Below are 21,790 nucleotides of genomic sequence, written 5' to 3'. Positions count from 1 at the left end.
GGAAAATCGCTCTGGTCCCTGAGAGAGGGACGGGAGCTATCACTTAAATTCGCCCTGGTCCCTGGCAGAGGGACAGGAGCGATTTTGCTTCTAGGGTCAATTTTCCTCATGATTGCGCTTTCAAGTTATATTCAACTGATAAAATGTATCTCCTTTGATCCTCTCAATTCGCGAAATCGTTCAAAACTTTCAAGGACAAGGCAATTTTGGAATTCAAGCTCCGGTCCTTCAGTGAGGGACAGGAGCGATTTTTGTCCTCCAGGCCCAAATGCTTCACTTTTCACCATGAAATGTCCTTGCTAGGGAAGATATCATCCTGCTTCATGCTATGAATAAAAGTTAATGTCCAAAAAAAGGTCTAAAATTGTGCATATAAAGAAAATCGCTCTGGTCCTTCAGTGAGGGACAGGAGCGAATTTGACCTTCTAGGCAAAAACTTCATCATTTCATTGCTTTTGATCAAGTCTGGATGCTCCATCATGCTCATTTTGCCCTTCACCATGCCTTTGATGTCTCAATTCGTCCAAACAAGGTCAGGAATGGCTCAAATAAGTATTATCGCCCTGGTCCCTTGGTGAGGGACAGGAGCGCTTCGCCTTGGTCCTCCTGGGAGGGACAAGAGCGAAATTCGCTCTGGATCCTCAGTGAAGGATAGGAGCGAAATTTGACTTTCGAACTCTCTATCAGGATAACTTTTATGGAATATAACATTTAAGTATAAGATACTTTAAGTTATATTCCATATATACTTTCAGGATGTTTGAGAGTGGTTTCAGACCTCCAGGAGTTATATTGCAAAATCTAGTTTTTGGAGGTTTTTTTAGTTTCCAGACTTAGTCAAATTCAGGATCAGGACATTCCAGACTTAGCCAAAATTCAGGATCAGGACTTTCAGACTTAGCCAAATTTCAGGATCAGGACATCACTCAAGCCGGACTTGCTTATCCATGTGATCACCTGGGCGACACTCAAAATGCAAAGGCTAACTAACAAAACCCTAAAAGACCAAAAAACAAACCCTAAAAAAGCAAAAAACATGGGTCCCCATTTGCAATGGGGCGATGTGTGAAAACGTCACAACAGGTTTCCACGTCAAAGTCTCTTGTGTTATGGTGTTTGTGCTTCTGTGGGTGAATGCTTTATTAGCTATTTGGTTTGCATGTGTGTTAACCGGTTTGTCTACTAAACTGTTTTACCGGTTTACTGTTAGTCTTGCAAAGTTTTTAAGTGCAAATATTTTTGGCATACTAATTCAGCCCCCCCTCGTAGTATTCATCATAGATATGGCACAATTCTATGGGATTGTGACTGTTGTTGCATGGCGAAAATTGTCTTGGAACCCTTATATTGAAGCAATTACCAATTTGTTATGATCCATTTATTGTAGAGATGATAGCGCTTATTCCTTAAAGGCATGTTGCCCATGCCTATTTGTTTTGTAAGATTCTATCATAATTGTATGAACTCCATTTTTATCGCTCAATGTTTAATTTGTGAATGACTTAAAAATAAATTTGACAAAATAATTACACATATTTCTTCGGGTTTCCATGTACAAATGGCTACAAATGGCTTAACCTAGAGTAACATTATAATCAACCTTCTCCCTATCCATCTCTTTTGTAAGATTAAAACTAAATCCAAAATGTTTGTTATGATGTTGCTTACACGCTTACTTTGTTTAAACAATAATGAATAAGGATTTACTGTGGAATTTTAGAAGACTAATTTCAGAAAAATTGGTGTAACATAAATTAATAGTGATGGAAGTTACAATTTCAAAAATACTCCTTAGGCATACCATATATCTCTACATCCTCAATTAATATGATTTACTTCCTTCTGTTCTGCAAGCTTCCGTTTCTGCTTAATTTTATAGCAACTAGCCTTATCATCTTACCGATGTCCCCCAAATCATCCTAGGCTTGGACAATGGTACAGAGTGCAAAGGCTCCGAGATCAAAATGTACAGTCGAAAGATGTCATGATACAATAAGTACGCAATTCCAACCCACAACCCACTAGTCTATCGTTCATTTACACTCAATACAATATGAAATTGCAAATAGACACTAACCTGGTTAACTCTCGTGTCAATGATTGGCAATCAGGTGCAGAAACACATAAATAAGATGTGCATTTAGTTTGATCAAATTCTAAACAAATTTATGTCTCTAAGTGCACCAAGTACATATTGCAGTTTCAGGTTAAGTGGTCATTATTTGCTCAAAGTCTAGGTCAATCTTGATTTTCCATGGTTCTAGAGAAATATGATCCAAAGGCCTTGGATAATTTGCTTTAGTAGATTGAATCGCATTTTAAATCTAGAACTCCTCAATCCTAGAAATTATCACCTTTGCTATATTGAAGCCTTCCCCAGCCGAAGGCTGCCACTTGGAGTTGCAATATAAACATGAGGATAAGAAAGTACCTATTAGCAATTTGTTAAAGCATTCATTGATAAATTCCAACTCCACGGTGCTGTGGCAATAAGTATATGAAAAGGAATCAATGGCATTAACAGTGGGACCAAAGTCACAAAACAGTTCAGAATCACATTAATGATTTCCCAAACCTACAGCACATTGGTATTTGGGACTTTGAGTGTGCCAGAAGAGTTGAAATATCATAGCAGCATGTAGTGGTATTGCTCCCACAGAAATGGAGTTGTTCTTAGTACAAAACTTGGTGGTACCTTACCTTTCATGACAAGTATTGAAGGTAAGTATAAGAGGAAGGCTTTCCCAAAAAAAAAAAGGTAACTCCACAAATTGAAATCACCTACATAAGAAGAATGCAAAAAAGGTTGAACATATCATTCATCAAACTCAAACTCCACAACAACTAGCAAGATTATAATTGGTGTGTACAGACACAACAAATTACTCTATAGAACAATCAGAAGAAAGAATGGTGCCAAAATCTGCAAAGCAAATCATGAGGAAAGTAATATGAATTCTGTCAATCTACCACAATTGAAACAATGAATATCATGGCTATAAAAAAGTCTTTCTTGCACAACTAGTACAATCACAACCCAATGTAGGAAAGGAAAAAGCTGGACAGAAATTTCGACAGTTATTGCACAAACTATGTCAAATCCTCTGGACCTAGACAAGGAGAAAGAGCACCTATTTCATTCACATAAGAATCGTCAATTCTTAAGTAGATGGATCTCAAGACAGACATTGGAAGCAATTACGAATTTGTTATGGTCCATTTATTGTAGAGATGATACTGCTATATCCTTAAAAGCACGTTGCCCATGCCTATTTGTTTTGTAGAATTCTATAATAATGGTATGACTCCACTTCTATTGCTTAAAGTTCAATTTGTGAGTGACCTAAATAAATTTGACAAACTACTTACACATATTTCTTGGGGTTTCCATGTACAAATGGCATAACCTAGAGTAACATTAGAATCAGTCTTCTCTCTAGCCATCTCTTATGTGAGATTAAAACTAAACCCAAAATGTTTGTTATGATATTGCTTACACACTTCTTTGTTTAAACAATAATGAATAAGGATTTACAGTGGAATCTGAGAAGATTAATTTCAGAATTAATGTATCATGTTTATGTAAATTGATGTTTGTGACATGCAGATATGAAGTTATACCTGACAGATTGCGGTATCTGTTTTTAATAGTTTAATACATATACTTTATGGTTTTAGTAGATTTTTAAAAACTTTTCTTTTAATGAAAAGTCATATTTTGCAAATAGATTGACATTTACAATTATGTTTATGCATGAAAGAGTTTCTACAAACATTTATATTTGAATATAACTAATTTTATAATATTAAAATACATTTTAAGTCTTACCTTTATTTTCCTATCGGTATTCACCTTGAACCTCCTATAGGTACAAGTGCTAGTAAATATATATAATTATACATGCATTCTTTTACTTATTCTCAATATGTATCAAGTCTATGTATATACGTTCGCGTCGAAAAGTCACATTCATAAATACATATACACATAACTATTATTGTACTTAGTTTATGTGTGTATATAGACATATTCACTCTTATAGTAGATATGACAAGATGACAAAATGAACAATCTAACAATGATGATCTCAAGGCTACACATTCTGACTCAACACTAAATCAACATTAGGGCTCTATGATGACTTAAACCAAAACAAGGATAAGACCCAAAACTAGAGACCAACATGTTAAAATATTTGATGTTATTAAACAATAGAGTGAGAGCTTTATATAAAGACTTTACAAGAGACGATGTTTCTAAAATGAAACTAACTAAAGACGACTAAGATGACTAAGATGACCATTAAAAAAAAACATTACTTAATTCTAATACCCTCCCTAATGGTCATCGTTCTACCTACGGAGAGAAAAACAGAGAAGGCTGCCCCCTTCTTCTCAGAACGTTCTGCGACATGAGCCTGCCATTGGCCCTGTCACTAAGATGAGCCTACCACTAACTCTCCCAGAATCTAAAGAACTTCTGGATAACACAAATCGTCCACAAACTTTTGCAGATGAGCATGACACCCTAGAACAGATTGCAAGAAGCCACAATTTTTGAGGAAAAAATCGCCAACCCGGAAATTGAAGTCTACAAAGCATCTTTTTTTCGGAAAAAAAGGGTAAAAACCCTAAGATAGGAACACTTGCACTCATGATTTTTGAGGACAAAATTATGCAAAACCTAGAATCCCAGACGAACATCGCAAATTATAGATGACCATACATGATTTTTGAGGTGAAAAATCGATCAAACCCAAACACGATTTTTGAGGTGAAAAATCAATCAAAACCCACAAACAAAAACCCAAAAATCTGAGGCACAAATCAGAATACAAAACTTCGTTTTTGAGGAAAAACGGTAAAACCCAACATAATTTTTTAAGGATAAAAATTATTAAAACCCTCCCATAATTTTTTAAGGGAAAAAATTATTAAAACCCATCAAAAATTTTTTAAGTGAAAAAAGTTTAATAAAACCCATCAGGACATGTCCAGGTGACCAAACAAAGAGGTAGATTGCGTGCCCTAGTCACATTGTTTTAGGGAGATGAAGACATTGAACAATGCCCGACTCCACGAAGCCCTAGACCGCAAGTATAGAGGATCTGAAACCCTAGGTCGTAGGATGCAGAATACAAATGCGGGTTGCAAATCTGAAACACCACAGTCGCGAACAAAAACTAGAAATCTGTGGGCATGAAAAAACAAAAGAAATCCTCCACGATCTTCAAACCCATCACCCAAATTGCCCACGAACATAGGTCCACGAACCCAGAATTTTTTTGAATTATAGCTCCAAAAGAGCCCACAAAATTCTGCAAAGATTTCAACAAAACCTCTAACGATTTATAAAAAATCAAAAAACCAAATTTCTGGAAAAAATCCCAGATAAGAAGGTTATGAATTTTTTCTCAAAAAATTTGCCAAATTTTATGAAATCCCTATTACCTATTTTTCGCTTCTAGCTGAAAAATAGGTTAAGATATGCTAATTTTACAAAATAAAACAAGTGTGTACTGCTTCTCTATTTTTGTGTTTCCAACTGCACTAAGGAATGAGCTAAAGATGGTACTTTTTAATACTTCTAGTCTGTAACAACAAAGGAAAGAGACATCTCATCAAAAGGAGAACTATTTTATTAATATTCAAACGTGCGTCCCACACAATGAGCCGTGAGACTAGCTACATGCATCAAGTGCAGAAAAGAAATATACAGATATGTATACACAAGTACAAAAAATGAAGAAGGCATGTTGAGAATGGAACCAGTCATTGCCTGAATGACTGGAACAGTTGAAGTAGACTCGACGTTGCCTTTGTCTTGCTGCTTCACCCTGGTCCGTATCTGCTTTCCTTCCGATACCTGCAAAAGAGTTAAAATATGCAATGCGTTAGAACATTTTGTTCTAAGCAATGGCTGACTACATTTCTAACATGTGTACTAATGCACGCATATATATATATATATATATATATATATATATATATATATATGATCCCTACATGCATCAGATGCATATAACTCGCATCACAAAGGGATCTCGAAAGACAAATATTAGATCAAAGGAAAATCACCATACATATGCATATTTTTGCTAACATGTTTGTTTCATGTACAGGATTAGGAAAAAGGACAGTTTGCTGGTCACAAAATTCACAAAAATGAGTGGAGATGAATGAGGCTCCCACAAGGGTTGAGCCCAGCTCATGTGAAACGATAGCAAGGTCCCATACAATCAAATTATATCAGAGCTGGTGATAAAAGGAAAAAGAGTAACAAAACGCAAGTATACAATCACATGATCAACCAATAAGCATGATAAGACTTTCCTTTTTAAGGACGTGGACAAGGTATTTATGCATGCTAATGAGATATGCAGTGCATACAGAAAGCTGTACACTAAGTATAGAAAATGCATATTTAGTTTTTCAGACTCAGTGGACAGCGAATAGTAAGGAATACAATGCATTTTCAGAATCATAATGAAGACATTTTCTAACACAATGCAAGATACCATTAAACACAATTATAGAAGGGATGCATATAATCGAAGATACAATCACAGTGATCGATTCACAAAGGCATGCAGTCATATTCCAGAAAGTGATACAAACAAGATATAAAGTCAGTATGGGCAGCAATCATTCACGCCACAGGCTACATATCTTCCATGACAGCAGGTGCACAAGTCTTCAAACAACATTTAATACGCCTTTCCAAAAGGTATAAGGGAAAATGCATGCAAGGAGCAGGAACAAGATGTGCAAATATTTACAAATGATCATTAAGAGGACATTTTATGCATCAAGCCTGAAATTTTTTTATGATAAACTGGAAGAGGTGTTATTGATCAGACATTTCAACAATTTCAAGACAGCTACGTCCTTGCAAATGATATTCAGATTCAAGAGTAGTTTGTAGAAGTATGCAGCTGCAGTTTTCATAAAATACATATTTTAATGCACAACATTAAATGGCAGATGACAAAAGGAGGGTTTTTAATGTTTTTCCACCATTTTCAGTCCAAACAGTCATTCAGAGATGCACACAGCAGTGAAGTTATCAAAGGATGGGATCAAGGAATCATTACAATGAAGAAAGAAGAAAATGCACTCTTTACAATACCTCCAGAATTAGCATATGGCTCTGCTGGAAGACCTCCTTCTATTCCTCCCAATACCACCATTCAGCTTGACGTGGAACTCATCTCTTGGACTAGTGTAGTTGATGTATGCAAGGATGGTGGAATTCTCAAGAAAATAATCTCTCAAGGAGAAAATTATGAGAAACCCAAATATGCAGATGAGGTGACTGTGAAATATGAAGCTAAACTTGAGGATGGAACAATTGTGGCAAAAAACAAGAGAGGAAGGCGTGGAGTTCTATGTCAATGATGGAAACTTTTGTCCTGCCATTGCAAAGGCAGTGAAAACAATGAACAGTGGAGAAAAGGCCATTCTCACAATAAAACCTGTGTATGCTTTTGGTGAGTAGGGTAGAGATGCTGCAGGGGTTTTTGTTGCAGTTCCACCAAATGCAAACCTTATTGTCACTCTGGAATTAATTCCATTTAAGTCTGTGAAAGAAATTACAGAAGATAAGAAGGTTGTAAAGAAAATTTTGAAAAAAGGTGAAGGGTATGAAAAACCAAGCGATGGAACAGTTGTTCAGATCAGGTATATCGCTAAGCTACAAGATGGCACGGTCTTTAAGCAGAAGGGATCTGAAGGCGAGGATTCTTTTCAATTTATAATAGGGGAAGAACAAGTTATTTCTAGTCTGGATAAAGCCGTAGCGAAAAATCTTAAGGGGTTTCATTGGCATGTTATGAAGAATGAAACGTGTGGAGTTTAAAACCCTTATTTTTCGGAAAATTATTCTCAGAAAATCAGAACCAGAACTGAAGATGTCAAAGGGGGTAAGCAGTGGCAGCCATTAATGGCGAAAATGCCTGCAATTCTTTCTAAAACCCAGCTGGTGACCTGTATGTGTTTCTTAATATACAGAAAATGCAAGGAATTGAAAGGGATGGCGTCAACCTTCGTTCTAAAGTTACTATCAACTACACAGAGGCAATACTGGGAACAATATTAAAGGTGGAGACTGTGGAGGGGTTCAAACATATATTTTTCTGTTTATCTGTTTCTTCTACGTGTTTAGAGATATTCAGGTTAAATTGAAAAGCCATGCAATAATTCATAAAATACAAATATTCTTTCCAGACTTGGTAAAAAATAGCGAACTTGTAAGCAGAGAGAAAAGCCAAGAAAAAATCGCCCCTAGCAGCAAGGATGAATATCGAACGCCCAGGAAATACACAGAAATATAAGAAAATCTCCACGGCCGCTCCCTAAAATAGGCTCGGAATCAACAAAAACACAGAGAGAAGATCAGGCCGTAAACGCCCCATAGGCCCAGCACTCACAATTACGCCTAGCAACAGCAAATGACTGATTTCTTCTTCCTCCTTCCATGCCCAGTTCAAACCCTAGCGGCGCCCAGCTTCAAAGAGAAGTTTCCAGATATCGAATGAAGTGGGGAATGAAAACTTTAGGTTTTCAGTTTGCTTTTGTTCTTTTTCATTTCCTCTCTCTTTCTCCTCGTGAAATACCTAAGAGGAGGGGAGCGTTTTAATTTAACACTTACATTGCTTCCTAAGTGATTTAATATCACTTTTTCTTTTTATTTCCACATATCTTATCAAGTGAGTTTAAATCACTTAGGAAATATGCCTTTCAATAAATATAAATAAATGTTTTTTTTAAAAGTTAAAAAAAAAAAAAGTCATTACCTAATTAAACATGTGATTTTATTTTATTTATACTTATAGTAAAAATGTAATAAATGTAAAAAAGGAAATTATTTAGTAAAGTGTTAAATAAAACGCTTTAAATAAATATTTTTTTTATTACATTTATTATTTAATAAATAAAGATAATAAAATTATCTTATTAAAGTGATTTATCTTTATCACTTTAAATAAAATAATTTTATTGTTTTTATATTATTAAAGCCTTTACTTTAAATATAAATAAAATAAAATCAAACAAATGTTCAATTAGGTAATAATGATTTTTAAAATCACTTTATCAGATATTTGTTTTCATTTATTTGGAGGTCAGGGAGAGATATTTTTGCATTTATGAGGGCTTGCAGGCTTGTCAGAGATATTTCAGAGTCATTTATGATGCATTTATGGGGTTTTATGGTTGCAGAATGGGTGGCTTGACTTTTTGGCTCAAGTACATTCCTTTTCAGACATGTTTGGGGCCTAAAAGGTGGGTTTTTTGAGTTTGCTCGACCTAAAAGGAGGAGGTGGAGCCTTTTTGACTGCCTGGGAAAAAAGCATATATACTAGAAGCCTTCATTTTGATTAGGGTTCTGATTCATTCATCTTTTAGCAGACTGTAATTTTTGAGTTCTCTCTACAGGAAGGGATGTTTTTGTAACACATTTTCAGGAATTATAAAGCTTGGTGATACGTGTTTGGCAAGGATAATAGCTTGGCTTACCTCTCTACTTCTCATCTTTTCTGTTATTGTATCTTTAGGGTTAGTCAGTTCTTTGTGGTTGGCTTTTTGCCCCCCTTAAAATTGCACTTTCTGTTGATGCCCTATGCAGAAACATATATGCTCTTGCAGGTCATAAGCTGTGTTTTTAGTAATTACCAGTCTTCGGTTGTGAAAAGGGTTTTTTCCTCTTAGGACTGTGATTATCCAGCCTTCTTATGAAGTATTGATGCAAAGATCATGGGTTGTTGGTTAGTGTAAAAGAGGTTTATTATCACTGTTACACTGTGTATCTTTTGCTTAGTTGGATTTCAAAATATCATCTGGTGCAAATCACCTTAGATTTAGATTTCAGCTTTACATGTTTTTTCCTCCTTACTCTATTCCTTGAAGAAGCTGTTAGTTTAGGTGCAGATTTTGAAAAGAACCAGCTTACTCTGGAGGTTCACTCCATTTTTTAGGCAACCCACAGGCCTAGGAGGGTTCCCATGTGTCACAAGCCTGCTAAGTTGATAGCTTAGCGAAGAGGGGTGCAGGTTCAAGTGATAACAATCCCATTGGCTTGCTCTAATACCATGTTAAAATATTTGATGTTATTAAACAATAGAGCGAGAGCTCTATATAAAGAATTTACAAGGGATGACGTTTCTAAAAGAAACAATCGTAAACTAAAGCTGAAAATAGAAACTAACTAAAGACGACTAAGATGACTAAGATGACCATTAAAGAAACATTACAATATTTTAATACAATGTACTTACTCGATCCCTATATCAGTTCAGTGTTCAAAAGACTCGAGATGGCATCGACATAATTCCCACGTGTCTATATTCCTCTCCTGAATGATACTCTCCCTATTTTTTCGGTGATGCAGGCTTAATGACCTCTTCTCCTGGATAGCACTTGGTCAATTCAAATACGTGATTAGACCATATTCAATTTCAAGGTTAGATAAGTAAAATTCATCATGCATGATCAAATATACATTCAATAAGTTTTTCAAAACTATGCCATTGCAACTTCAAGACCACAATAGAATTTAAATCGACATCTCATCTTGTCGTTAACAAACATATGTTCACACTCATAGCAATTTACTAACTATTTACTATGATACTTAAAAGTAAAGTTTCTAGAATTGGAATGAAATACTATGAAAAATTTGGGGATATGACAATTATGTATGAATAATGAACGTAAAATGGAAAACTGGAAACTTTTTTGGAAAAAATCAGTATTATAACATCTATTATACATACAAAGTGTAAAAAAATATTCAAAACTTCTTGAAAATATTTTTAAAATGAACTTGAATTTTAAAAAAAAATTTGAAAAATTTGAAAAAATTCTTGAAAAATTGAAAAAAAAGACGATTCACTCACCTTTGTCGGCTAAATCTGCCTTCTCCAATGATTCCTAAGCCTTTGATGCATGTCTCACACCTCTGTAGCCTTCGCCTTGAAGAAAAATGCAACCACCTTCAAAACAAGCTTGGAAGAAAAAAATGGTGAAAAATGCAAGTATGGAGGAAAAAAATGAGTGAATGAGTAAAGAGAAGGTCAAAATTGAATCATATGGGCGAAATTGGGGTTTGACTAGCATTTTTAAGCATTTAAAAGTGGTTTTTTAAATTGGTGGGGTCATTTTTGGTGCTCATGTGACCGGGTATGCTCACATTCGGCTTGGGTTCATCTTGGGTTCATCTCGGGTGCTCAAGACGCACCCGAGACTAACCCAAGTGCGAACCTAGACCAGGCTCAGATTCCAGCCTCGCAGACAAGAACCCGATATCGTAGGACTGCGACTTGAGGTAGGATGACAAATTGCTGCATTTTCATCTACTTGTTTGATGATGGTGTATGGCTCACATCCAAGAGGTCTAGGCTCCCTATTTGGACCTTGGAATTGCTCTTTTTGAAGACAACCATACTTTTTCACCCACCTAAATTTGACGAGGAACATGATATTGATCTTGACGCTTGTGTTTATCATTGGCTCTCTACAAAATTTCATGAACTCAATGTTAATTTGTTGAATGTGTTCAACAACATTGGTTGCCTTATTCACTTCCTTCTATGCATGGGGTGATGTCTCTTCCTACATGATCTGCCCTTTGAAGACATGAATAGTTCCATTTTAGTTGTATTTGACATACGAGAGATTCTCATCTCATTGTGTGGATTATTTGAATGGTACATCCTAAGGAGATGCACAATCATGTGACTGACCACCATCGGGGAATGCAGTAGTGGATTTGGTTGATCTTGCATCCATCATGGATCACATTATAGATGAGAAGGTGCTGAGGAATTGCGCACAATTGATTGTGGCAGCCAAACAGATCCACACGTTCAAAAGGAACTAGGTGGTTTCCTTCACAAAGATCCCTTTCTTGCAAGGCATGATAATCACACAATTTTCAAGAACTTGTCAACCACAGAAAAAGCACAATTCTAATAATGCTCATCATTGGTAGGTAGATGCAACATGTCAATTGAGATTCAGATGGATTGCCATGGCTTGGTAAGGATTGTCACTATAGGGGCAATGGTGCAAGTCATTTTAATCAAAATAATATGCTTATAGAAATAAATCACATGCTATTAAGGAAACACAGATCATAAAGAGGACTTTATTTTTATTCAATTGGGTAGTTATAGTACAATGTAGTACTTGGGTACAAGGACTTGTCACATCAATATCCCACTCCAGATTTCTGACTTAGACCAAATAGTCTTTTGGTGAAGACAACTGTCAAACCCAATTGCGCATAACCAAAATGTAATTAATACATTACTAAATTGACAATGCAACGATCACAAAGATAATGTAGGCAACAAAATGTCTTTATTCATACATTACAATGCAAAATACTTATTGAAAATATAAGTAGACAAATAAAAACATTTGATTTTTTGGCGTGTGGTTTCCTAAACAAAATGGCTGTTGTATGATGTCAGAGGCCTAATTAAATAGAAAAACCACATGTAGGAGGTGAAACTGTAGGCCTACTGCAGTAATATTAATTCCCTTGGAAACATTAGTTTTGAATGAGAATTACCACGGTGAAATGGATGCATCTTCTGGATTGTCTTGAAAACCCTTGATTCAAGTATGTGGCTACAGGATGATGCAAAGGGACCGTGAAGAATGGAGATTTGTGTTATTCTATAAAAAATGATACACACACACCCACAAATAATATGGACTATCGATGCTAGATACCTTCTAATTCAGAAAGATCTTGAAATTTATACCATTGTCTTTTGCAGGTAAATTCAAATGGCAAAGCCATTAATAAAATTGTCTGAAGTCTTTGCTTGGAAGAATTCCAAATGATAAATGAACTGGGTGTCACCCATAGGAATTGAAATTCCTCAAATATTTAAAATAAAATCACTTCTCAGAAATTGCTGTTACTGTGATTAAACTCGTATATATTTTATGTCATGGACTATCAATGCCAGATACTTTCTTATTCAGAAACGGTGTTGAAAATTGTATCATTGTCTTTTGCAGGTGAATTCGAGTGGCAGAGTAATCAAATTGCCTGAGCGGTCAAAGTCTTTGTGTGGAAGAATGCGAGCTGATGGTTGACTTGAAACCTGATATCACCCCAGGAATTGAAACTCCTCAAATATTAAAGAAAAAGAATCACTACTTTTAATGTAATATTAGTTAGATTTCAAGTGCTATTCGTTACCTAAATGGATGCAGAGAAATGGAGTATGTGAAGAGCTGATAGTATAATTTTTCATTCTTAAGAAGACAAATGAAAAACATAAGTTTGCCATATTGGAGTGCGATAATATATCTATATTGGTAAGTGGAGAGAAATCTTCTCATGTGCTTCTGGGAGGGGTCTCAAACACCCAATTGGTGACTTGACTGGCAGTGACTAAAAAAACAACTTTTACCTTTATATTTTGTACAAGTATGTTCCTCTGTTCAAAGTTTAAACCATTCAAATCCAAATGTCCGATATGCATTTCCTTGAATTCTTACAATCATCTTTTTAGCAGAAATAACAAAATAAAAGAATAGGGTGCACACTGCCTAACTAATAAAAGCTCCGAGTCTGAACCTCTTAAGTAGCGTTCAGTAGTAAAGACAAATAATAGGTACCATTCTTTGCCAAAAATGATATTCAAACAAATCATCGTGTTCTACTACAGAATTGGGCATTTTATAGATCAAAATCTTGGAAACAAGCCTACATTCATCCTATGTAACTACACCATAATCCAAATAAATGATGTAAATAACTCTTTCAGAACCACTGAGGATAATTTTCTCCTAATGCCCTCGAGTTTTTTGAGAATATGGCTTTGTATGACTTCATCAAGTATTCTTAAACAATCTCAGAGTATAGCTTGTTCCACGAATTAGAGTGGTTCTGTTACGTCAGGATACCAAATTTGTGAAACAAATAATTCTGTGTATGAGCAAACATCAAATGGCCAAAACATTTTCACAGTCGTGTAATAAGGGCGTTTCTTGTTAGGCATTAACTCCCCTTTCTGGTTAAATAATGGGAATAGAAATGGATCCACTATCATTTGCCGTTGATGTTACATGGAGCATCCAAGATTATTCTTATATGTGGACGAAAGGTTTGTTGCCAACCAAAATAAAATAAATACTATTCAGCAAAATTTTGCACAAATTTGTTTAAATGTATGCTTGATTCTCCTAGTAGATTTTAGGGGTGTAGAGCTTCACTAAATCAATTGTTTGATAAGCCCTGTCTATGGCATAAGTATATATTTGATTAAACTTTTAAGTTTGTGGAAACGAAAAACAAATCAATTTTTTTAAAGTTCATTTAAAAAAAAACTCAAATATAATTTGTTTGTAGTATGTCGATTCGTCCATTTGAATTTCACAAGTTTTTATTTTTTATTAAGAGAAGAAAAAGAATGAGTCAATCAAATAACCATGTAACAAAAAAAAGATTGGTTTCAAATGTTTATGAGTATGTGCACTACTTGTCTAGAGGGTCAACACATCAAATTAATGTTGTATGATTAGCTCATGAAATTAATGTTTTGTTAAGTTTTTCTTCATATATCTTGTAATTTCAGCTGCACTAGTAGATATGAATGCAAAATGTGAAGGTACAAAGGAGGCTCAATTGACTTGTATGTAATGTCTCTTTTCCTATCGATTCCAACACTTGAAAATTTCAACATTCTTGGAGAGTACTAGCTTTATTGGGAAGTTAATTTGACAGTTGCCAAATAATTCTTGGAGCCAAAATGAGTACATTGGTACTTTCTGTGATTGAATCCAACAATCAGGGAGTAGTGCACAGTGACACACTTATTTGTGAGGTATGTCATCTTTGGGAGAATGCCAAATTTCAAATAAACGTGTCACATACACTTTTGCTGTTGGTGGTGAGGTTGAAAATTATATTTGACATTTGATTTTATCATTTTGTCAAATTTCAGACACTCTTGCTTCCAAAGTTCAGGTTCAACATTTTTCTTGGAGGAAAACCCTCTTGGTTAATTCAGGCTTAGGAGATGAAACTTTCTGGTATTCACAATGGATTTCACCTAAAAGTCAAATTTGTGCTTCAGAAAAATTTACAAATTTATAGGTATTATTGTTTCAATAAATTTAGGTTTTGGATGGGATTTGAGAAATCATGGAGATCGAAGAGTCAAAAGTGGAAGAGGCGTGGTAAATAGTTAGAGAAAAAAAATGATTACCAGGGGAAGGATACAAAATATTTGTTGGTTTTTAGATTAAGCACACCCCTACAAACTTCCTATATTCTCTTCTACAAATATTGTTATAGGTCCTCCACTAGGACATGGCAAAAAAGGACAAAATGTGATTTCAAAATCTGCAAGAAGTCAATACCTAAGACTAGTGAATATTTCAAAATAATTGTGTTTTTTTTAAAGGGGGTGCGGTGCACCAAAGGTGTGGTCGAGTGTTGTTTAGGTTGAATAAAGTCATTTTTTTTTTTCAGTTTTAGGCTTACCATACCATTTTTGCGGGCCCACTAATGTCTAGAAGGAGAGTGCCAATTTGCCTAATCATATGGAAAAATTAAGCTAAGGAGATTGTAAAGAAAGGTGAAGGTGGACAAATGAACAAATAAATTTGTTTATGTTTTTTAAATTGATTGTTCTAGTAGGTTTAGTTGCAATAGAATTGGGATGCGACTATTCTCCCTACAAAACGACATGCCCAGGACATTATGACATATATTTTACCATACAAAATGACATGTAACATACAAAAAGCATCCGTTAGCATGCTGACTTTTTGATGACAGGAGGAAACGACAACCGCTACATTTAACAGCAACTTGTTATGCACAATTTTTTTTGATCCTCTCTCCGACCCAATACACTTTCAAATATATTTAATTTGATGTTTGTTTATTTATTTTTGTAAGAATTTGTTAAAAATAGCCCATGTATGAGAAGGACAAAACCCCATGTGAGGAAAAAGTCCCCCCCCCACCCTCTCCCATATGAGAGAAGAAGAAAGACTAAGGAGCCCTCCCTCACTGTAGAACTGCACCAATGGTAGAAGCTCGAAACTGAATGAAGAAATTGCTCCACGATCATCAAATGGTGTTCCTCCCCTTAGGAAGAAACAAAACCAAAGGTGAATCCATCAAGTCCCCCCAATCATGAAGGGAAGAGGTAGGAAAAAAACTCATTATGCATAAAGTCTCTGAAAATTGCTCAAGTGTCCCCATGTTGATGCTGAAAGTTACCTCCTCCAAAGGTGGTTTACTGATCCACACTGCTGAAAAAGGCACTCCAAGATCTAATGGAGATGAATGTAGAACATGATCCAAAGACTCACATGTCTCCTCTAAGGATAAAGAGACCTCCAAGTGTTGTACATAAGAATCCACAATCATGTCAGCCTTGAAAGAATGATCATGTAGAGAATGAACAAGAGGATCAAAGTTTGCCCTCGCAACAATCGAAGAAGGATCATCTTCATCAAAGAGAAGATGAATGTCATCAATGATGTCTCCCAAATCTGCAATGTAGGACTCCATAAACAAACCCGCAATGTCTGTCAAGTAGTCATCCCAATGAACTGAAGCTAGAAGACAAGATATACCTTGCTGCACTGAATCACAAGAAGGTAAAACTGTTGCAACATCTACATCATCGGGTGCAATAGGTGATGTGATATCAATAGGAGGAGATGAAATGCAAGGCTCAAGAATGGGGTCATATGTGAGAATCCCCAAGTTCAAGTACCCAAAGTTCTCAAAATCTGAATCATCACAAGAAGTGTGATCATCATGTGAAGAATCATCTTCATCAATAGGAGCAAAATCGGTAAAGGAATACAACCATGATGCATGATCAACCACCCCTGTAGCAATGATAGCTTTGGTCTCCAAGTCTCTAATGATAATTGAATCAGGTATGAACTCCATAGTTTTTCTTGTTTCCCCATGAGTGATTTGATAGATGGAAAGAAGATTGTTTGTCAAATGGTGTACACACAACACATCATTGGAGGAGTTATCCCCAATGGCAATAGATCATTTCCCAATCACATTCATGTATGTATGACTGCCCATCAAAATAGGTGGCATGGTGCAAGGCTCAAATGAAGAGAACATAGATTGAGAAGATGCCATATGATGAGAAGTCCCTGAATCTAGAAGCCATCTCCCTAAATCATGACTTGTATTAGCACAAAGATATTGTCCCTTCCTTTTGATTGTGAGGAAGGGGAAGGAGATGAATCCTTTTTATAAGCGGATGGTAAATCAATGTTGTTCTTCTTGAGGATGTTGGCCAATTCATTAATTTGCTTAGTGTAGCAACGACGCTCATCATGACCACTTTTCTTGCAATATGAACAAAACCTCTCCTTATATGATTTGCCCTTAGGGGAGGAAGTAGAATCCTTTTGTTGTGGAGAGGAAGATTGTGCTCCATCTTGTTGTGTCTTAGGCTTGAACTGCTTCTGCTTCTTGTTGGAAATCTTTCCTTGATTTTCTTGATTACCTTTATTAGCCACCAAAGCTTGTGACTTTGAAGATTTGAGAATCCCCATGCTCAACAACTTAGATTGCTCCAACATCAACATTTCTGTGAATGCATCAAATGTAGGCATAATGAAGGAACTACCCATTGTCAAGTGATGAGTTTGGAAGCTAGAAACAAATGCTGCATACTCTGATGGAAGCTTTCCCAAAAGGTTGTAGACCAACTGTGCATCCTTCTTATCGATGCCACAATCCTTCAGCTACGCTCTTAGCTCATTTGCCTTGGTGACATAATCTTGGATTGTATCAAAGTTCTTGGGATCCAACACGGTGAGATCATTATCAAGTTGATAGTCTCTAATCTCATCAATTTGTCCATACAATTTTCCCAAGACATCCCATGCTTCCTTAACTGTTTTACACTTGTCAATGTGAAAGATGAGATCCTTTGATGTGCATTTCCTCAATGTGCCAATAGCCATAATGTTTTTAGTGAGCCATTCCATGTGAACATTAGGATCAGTTGGTGGAGTTATAGTTCCATCAATATAGCGAGTTAATCCTTTTTCCATTAGCTTACTCCATACATCAATTTTTCATGAAGCATATTTATATGGAGTTAAAAGTGGAAATTTAGGAGAACCCATAGCAAAAAAATGAAAGAGCACTAAGAAAAGAGAGGCACAATCACACAAGCCACCCCCACAAATTGCTCAATCAAGAGACCCCCCAAAAATGATGATTTGACACTTTATACTTAGTGCGTGTACAATGGGGCACTTGCAAAAAATGACAAAGTGGACTTCTGATTTCAACTTTACAACTGCCTTAAATAGGCTAGAAGAGACCCCAACAAATATTGCAAGTGATCTAAACTGAGATCCAAGCAAAATACAAGTACCGAATAGGCCAAAAATGACCAAATACTGAAAGTACAATTTCTACTCAAAATCACTCCAAATTGATGGCAGATTATGAAAGTAGACGAAAAATTATGCACTTAAAAAAAATGACACCTGAAAAGGAGGTCGTATGAGCCCGAACGAAGCTTCTGAAGTTGCAAAATTGAGGATTGGACATGTATAGTCATGAAAAACTGAAAATTGTGAAAAACCTGTCCATCACAATCAGAAAAATCCACCATCACTGTGAAGAGCATGAAAAATTAGCTCAAATAAAAAAAAAATTGCACCAAAAAAGGAGCTAAAATGAGCAAGTTATGGGCCTCCAAAGTTCGCCCTCAAAACCAAAATGCTCAATGAGAGGGGGATGATAAATTTTCAAAAAATTGTTGATGCAGTGCTAACATCAACATTTTACGCGATTAAATTTGATAGTCGTATGATCGTCATCAGACCGTCGCACTCCCTTGTATGGAAAATGATGACATGGCAGACAATGTTTGGTCAGTAGAGCTGATGTGGCGATACAATCGCTGACATGGACTACTGACGTGTATTTCGTATGACTGAGGTGCGTTGATGTGGCTCAGTGACTGTACCTTACGTACAATTGCGTGGTAGATTATTGTGCAGGCTGCGTAGATGAACCATAATGTGCCATGTGTCGATGACTGGACAATCGAGTTGGCGCATGTTGGGCGCTGATGTGGCTCTATATGGCCCAGAATGATGTCGCGTGGTGTGATTATATGGTCGGTGTGGCTGCCCTGTGGGTGAATGAATAGGCTTCGCGTGGCGTTGGGTTGGAGCTGACTGGGCCTAGCAGCATGGTGAATACTGGCTGGTGTGGCAGATTTCGGTGGCGCGAAGGCGAGGGTTTTGAATTGAGGTCCGGTGAAGGTCGCCAAACGATCGATATATCTAACAAACGTAAGTGGAAGAATGAGGGGCTCATGAGCAACAACCACTGCGAGGAGAACGTCAGCGGTAGGATAGACAATGTTGGGGACACTTGGTGCCGGAAGAAGTATGGGCAGCGGGGACCGCACAATATACACTCCTTGCCGAATAATAAGCCCAACAGTACGATGTCGGGGGGGAACACCCCCCCGTAATTAAAAAAATTAAATGAAAAAAGAAAAGTTGACTATGCACAAAGAATGTAAACTAAGGTCCAAAGAAAGGTAAACTCTCTTTCATGGATTGAAGTTGGAATACAAGTAATGAGGCTTAATTTTGATATTCAAGTGATTCTAATCATACGACAAGATTGATGAAAAATTTATAAGTGAATTAAAATTGGACAATACTAGAGTTACTTGAATTTTGTGGAAAAGAAAATTTGGATATAAAAACTAGACAAGGAAGAGTAGAAATTGTTATGTATACTTCTCATCACAACTAAGGCATAATTTGATGAGTGTTCGTCAAGTAGTTGAAAAAGGACTTAAACTTATATTTGATGATAACATGTTTACTATATATATATGATAATAGACAACTAAGAAATATGATTATTATTCTAAAAATGACAAAAAACCAAATGATTCTATTCAGAATGAAAGAAAGTAAATTAATTTTTTACAATGCAACTATTTCAAGTTGCAAGTTGATTATGGCACCGAAGATATAGGCACCTTAATTTTTAAGGATTTGTAATTTGTATCAAAGAAATGTATTACATGGGTGTACTAGTATAAATTACATCTATAATTCCTTTTAATGTGGTTAATAGGTGTATGCGGAAAAATGTGGTGACAAAAATGAATAACTCGAATCTAAAAGACCCACACACCAATGAGACTCTTGGTGCAAGTAATGAACTAATTTAATTAGTTCAACCCCCCAAGGGGTGTCCCATTGTTCTCTATCTCACTGGATCCCTAAAGTCAATGTTTTTCTCTCAGATCATCGGGCAAGTGACTTAGGAATGACAATTCCAAGAACGAGTGATATTTGATTTATAATTCTAAGATATATATATATATATATATATATATATATATATATATATATATATATATATATATATATATATATATATATATACACGATGATTAAGCTAGTATGAAGATGATGATATGATAAAAGATTAGCAAATTATCCTAGCATGATATACTATCCTAGCATGAATATCTTATGATATGAAAAATATTCCTAAATGCTATGATGATGTTCTAACAAAGAGAGGCTAAAATTCTTACTAAATTAGACTATAATGTAGATGCATGAAACTTGGATTATATGAAAATGAGGAAAGAGAGCTCTATTTATAGGGAAAATAGGGCAATGAATGGTTAAGATTGAATACTATTAACAAGGGCTAGGATTGAAAGTTAATCAATCCATATTTAAAATTCTCACCAATGAAATGGTGACAATTGTCAACAAAAGGTTGCTTGAGAGGAGATGCAAGAAACATTAAATGCCTGAGAAGACATGAAGGTTACCCTAGAAAGTAAGGGTTAAGGTTAGGTTAGGGTTATCCAATGGATAAAGCTTTTACCCAAGGGGTAAACTCTTGTGCAAGGGTTAATAAGATAACCAAGGTTAAAGCCATGAATGCTTGTTGAGACTCTTGGGTTAGTTGAGGGTTAAGTTAGAGAGAAAGTATCTAACCATGCAAGAAGGTTGAGTTAACCATAAATGGTTATGTAAGAGCCTTTAAGGATTTGTAAGGCTTTTAGAGGTTAACCATTTGAAGACACGAAGCCTTTAATTGTTATTGAAGACTTTGGAGGCTTTGAGAAGTGACTTCTCTTTGCTTAGGAATGTGACAATAATTAGGAGATGAATTAGGCTAAATTGGAAGTGATTAGAAGAATCTAGAAGGGGTTTAGGAGGCAAGTGGGAGATGTAGGAAAATGCAAGTGGGGGGAAAAGGATTTTAATTAAAATAAAATTACTTTATTTCAACTAAAATAGATGCAACTTGCATAAATACAAGTGAGGGGATTTAATAAATAAATTAGATTTATTTATTTGCAAGGATCGATTTAATTAAATGTAAATTTAAATAAAAAGGGAGAAAGGGGAATTAATTAGATAAAGTGATTTATTTAATTAAAGGCTAGAAAAGGTTTAGGTAATTTTAATTAAATAAATTGAGTAATTCATTTAATTAAATAGAGGAATGTGAATAAATTAATTAAATATAATTTAATTAATAGGAGGAATGGGGTTAAAATAAATATTAAATATTTATTTAGGAGATTGGTCAAATTTATACGTCTACAATAGCTAATGTAGAAAACTTTTTCCTCACTCACTCAATGAGCATGCTCTTGAGTGGTTTTACTCAATATTTCATGGATATATCTACACCTTTGACATGAACACAAAATATTTCATCAATCATTTCCAAATATGAATACCTCTTGAAGTAAAT

The 21,790-nt window shown here is 35.5% G+C and overlaps 1 protein-coding gene across 1 annotated transcript in view; it reads left to right on the top strand.

The window, feature by feature from the left end:
- Positions 1-13,511, top strand: part of LOC131073638 (regulator of G-protein signaling 1) — a 65,433-nt gene extending 51,922 nt beyond the window's left edge. Inside the window, exon 6 of the mRNA XM_058010138.2 lies at positions 13,033-13,511. Coding sequence (XP_057866121.2) covers positions 13,033-13,110 — 78 coding nt within the window. The 3' untranslated portion in view covers positions 13,111-13,511. The remainder of the gene's footprint in view (positions 1-13,032) is intronic.
- The last annotated feature ends 8,279 nt before the right edge of the window (positions 13,512-21,790 follow it).

The sequence above is a fragment of the Cryptomeria japonica genome, chromosome 11, assembly GCF_030272615.1.
Source record: "Cryptomeria japonica chromosome 11, Sugi_1.0, whole genome shotgun sequence".
Lineage (NCBI taxonomy): Eukaryota > Viridiplantae > Streptophyta > Pinopsida > Cupressales > Cupressaceae > Cryptomeria > Cryptomeria japonica.
Note: the sequence above shows the minus strand (reverse complement) of the source record. Positions and strands in the feature narration are given on the sequence as shown.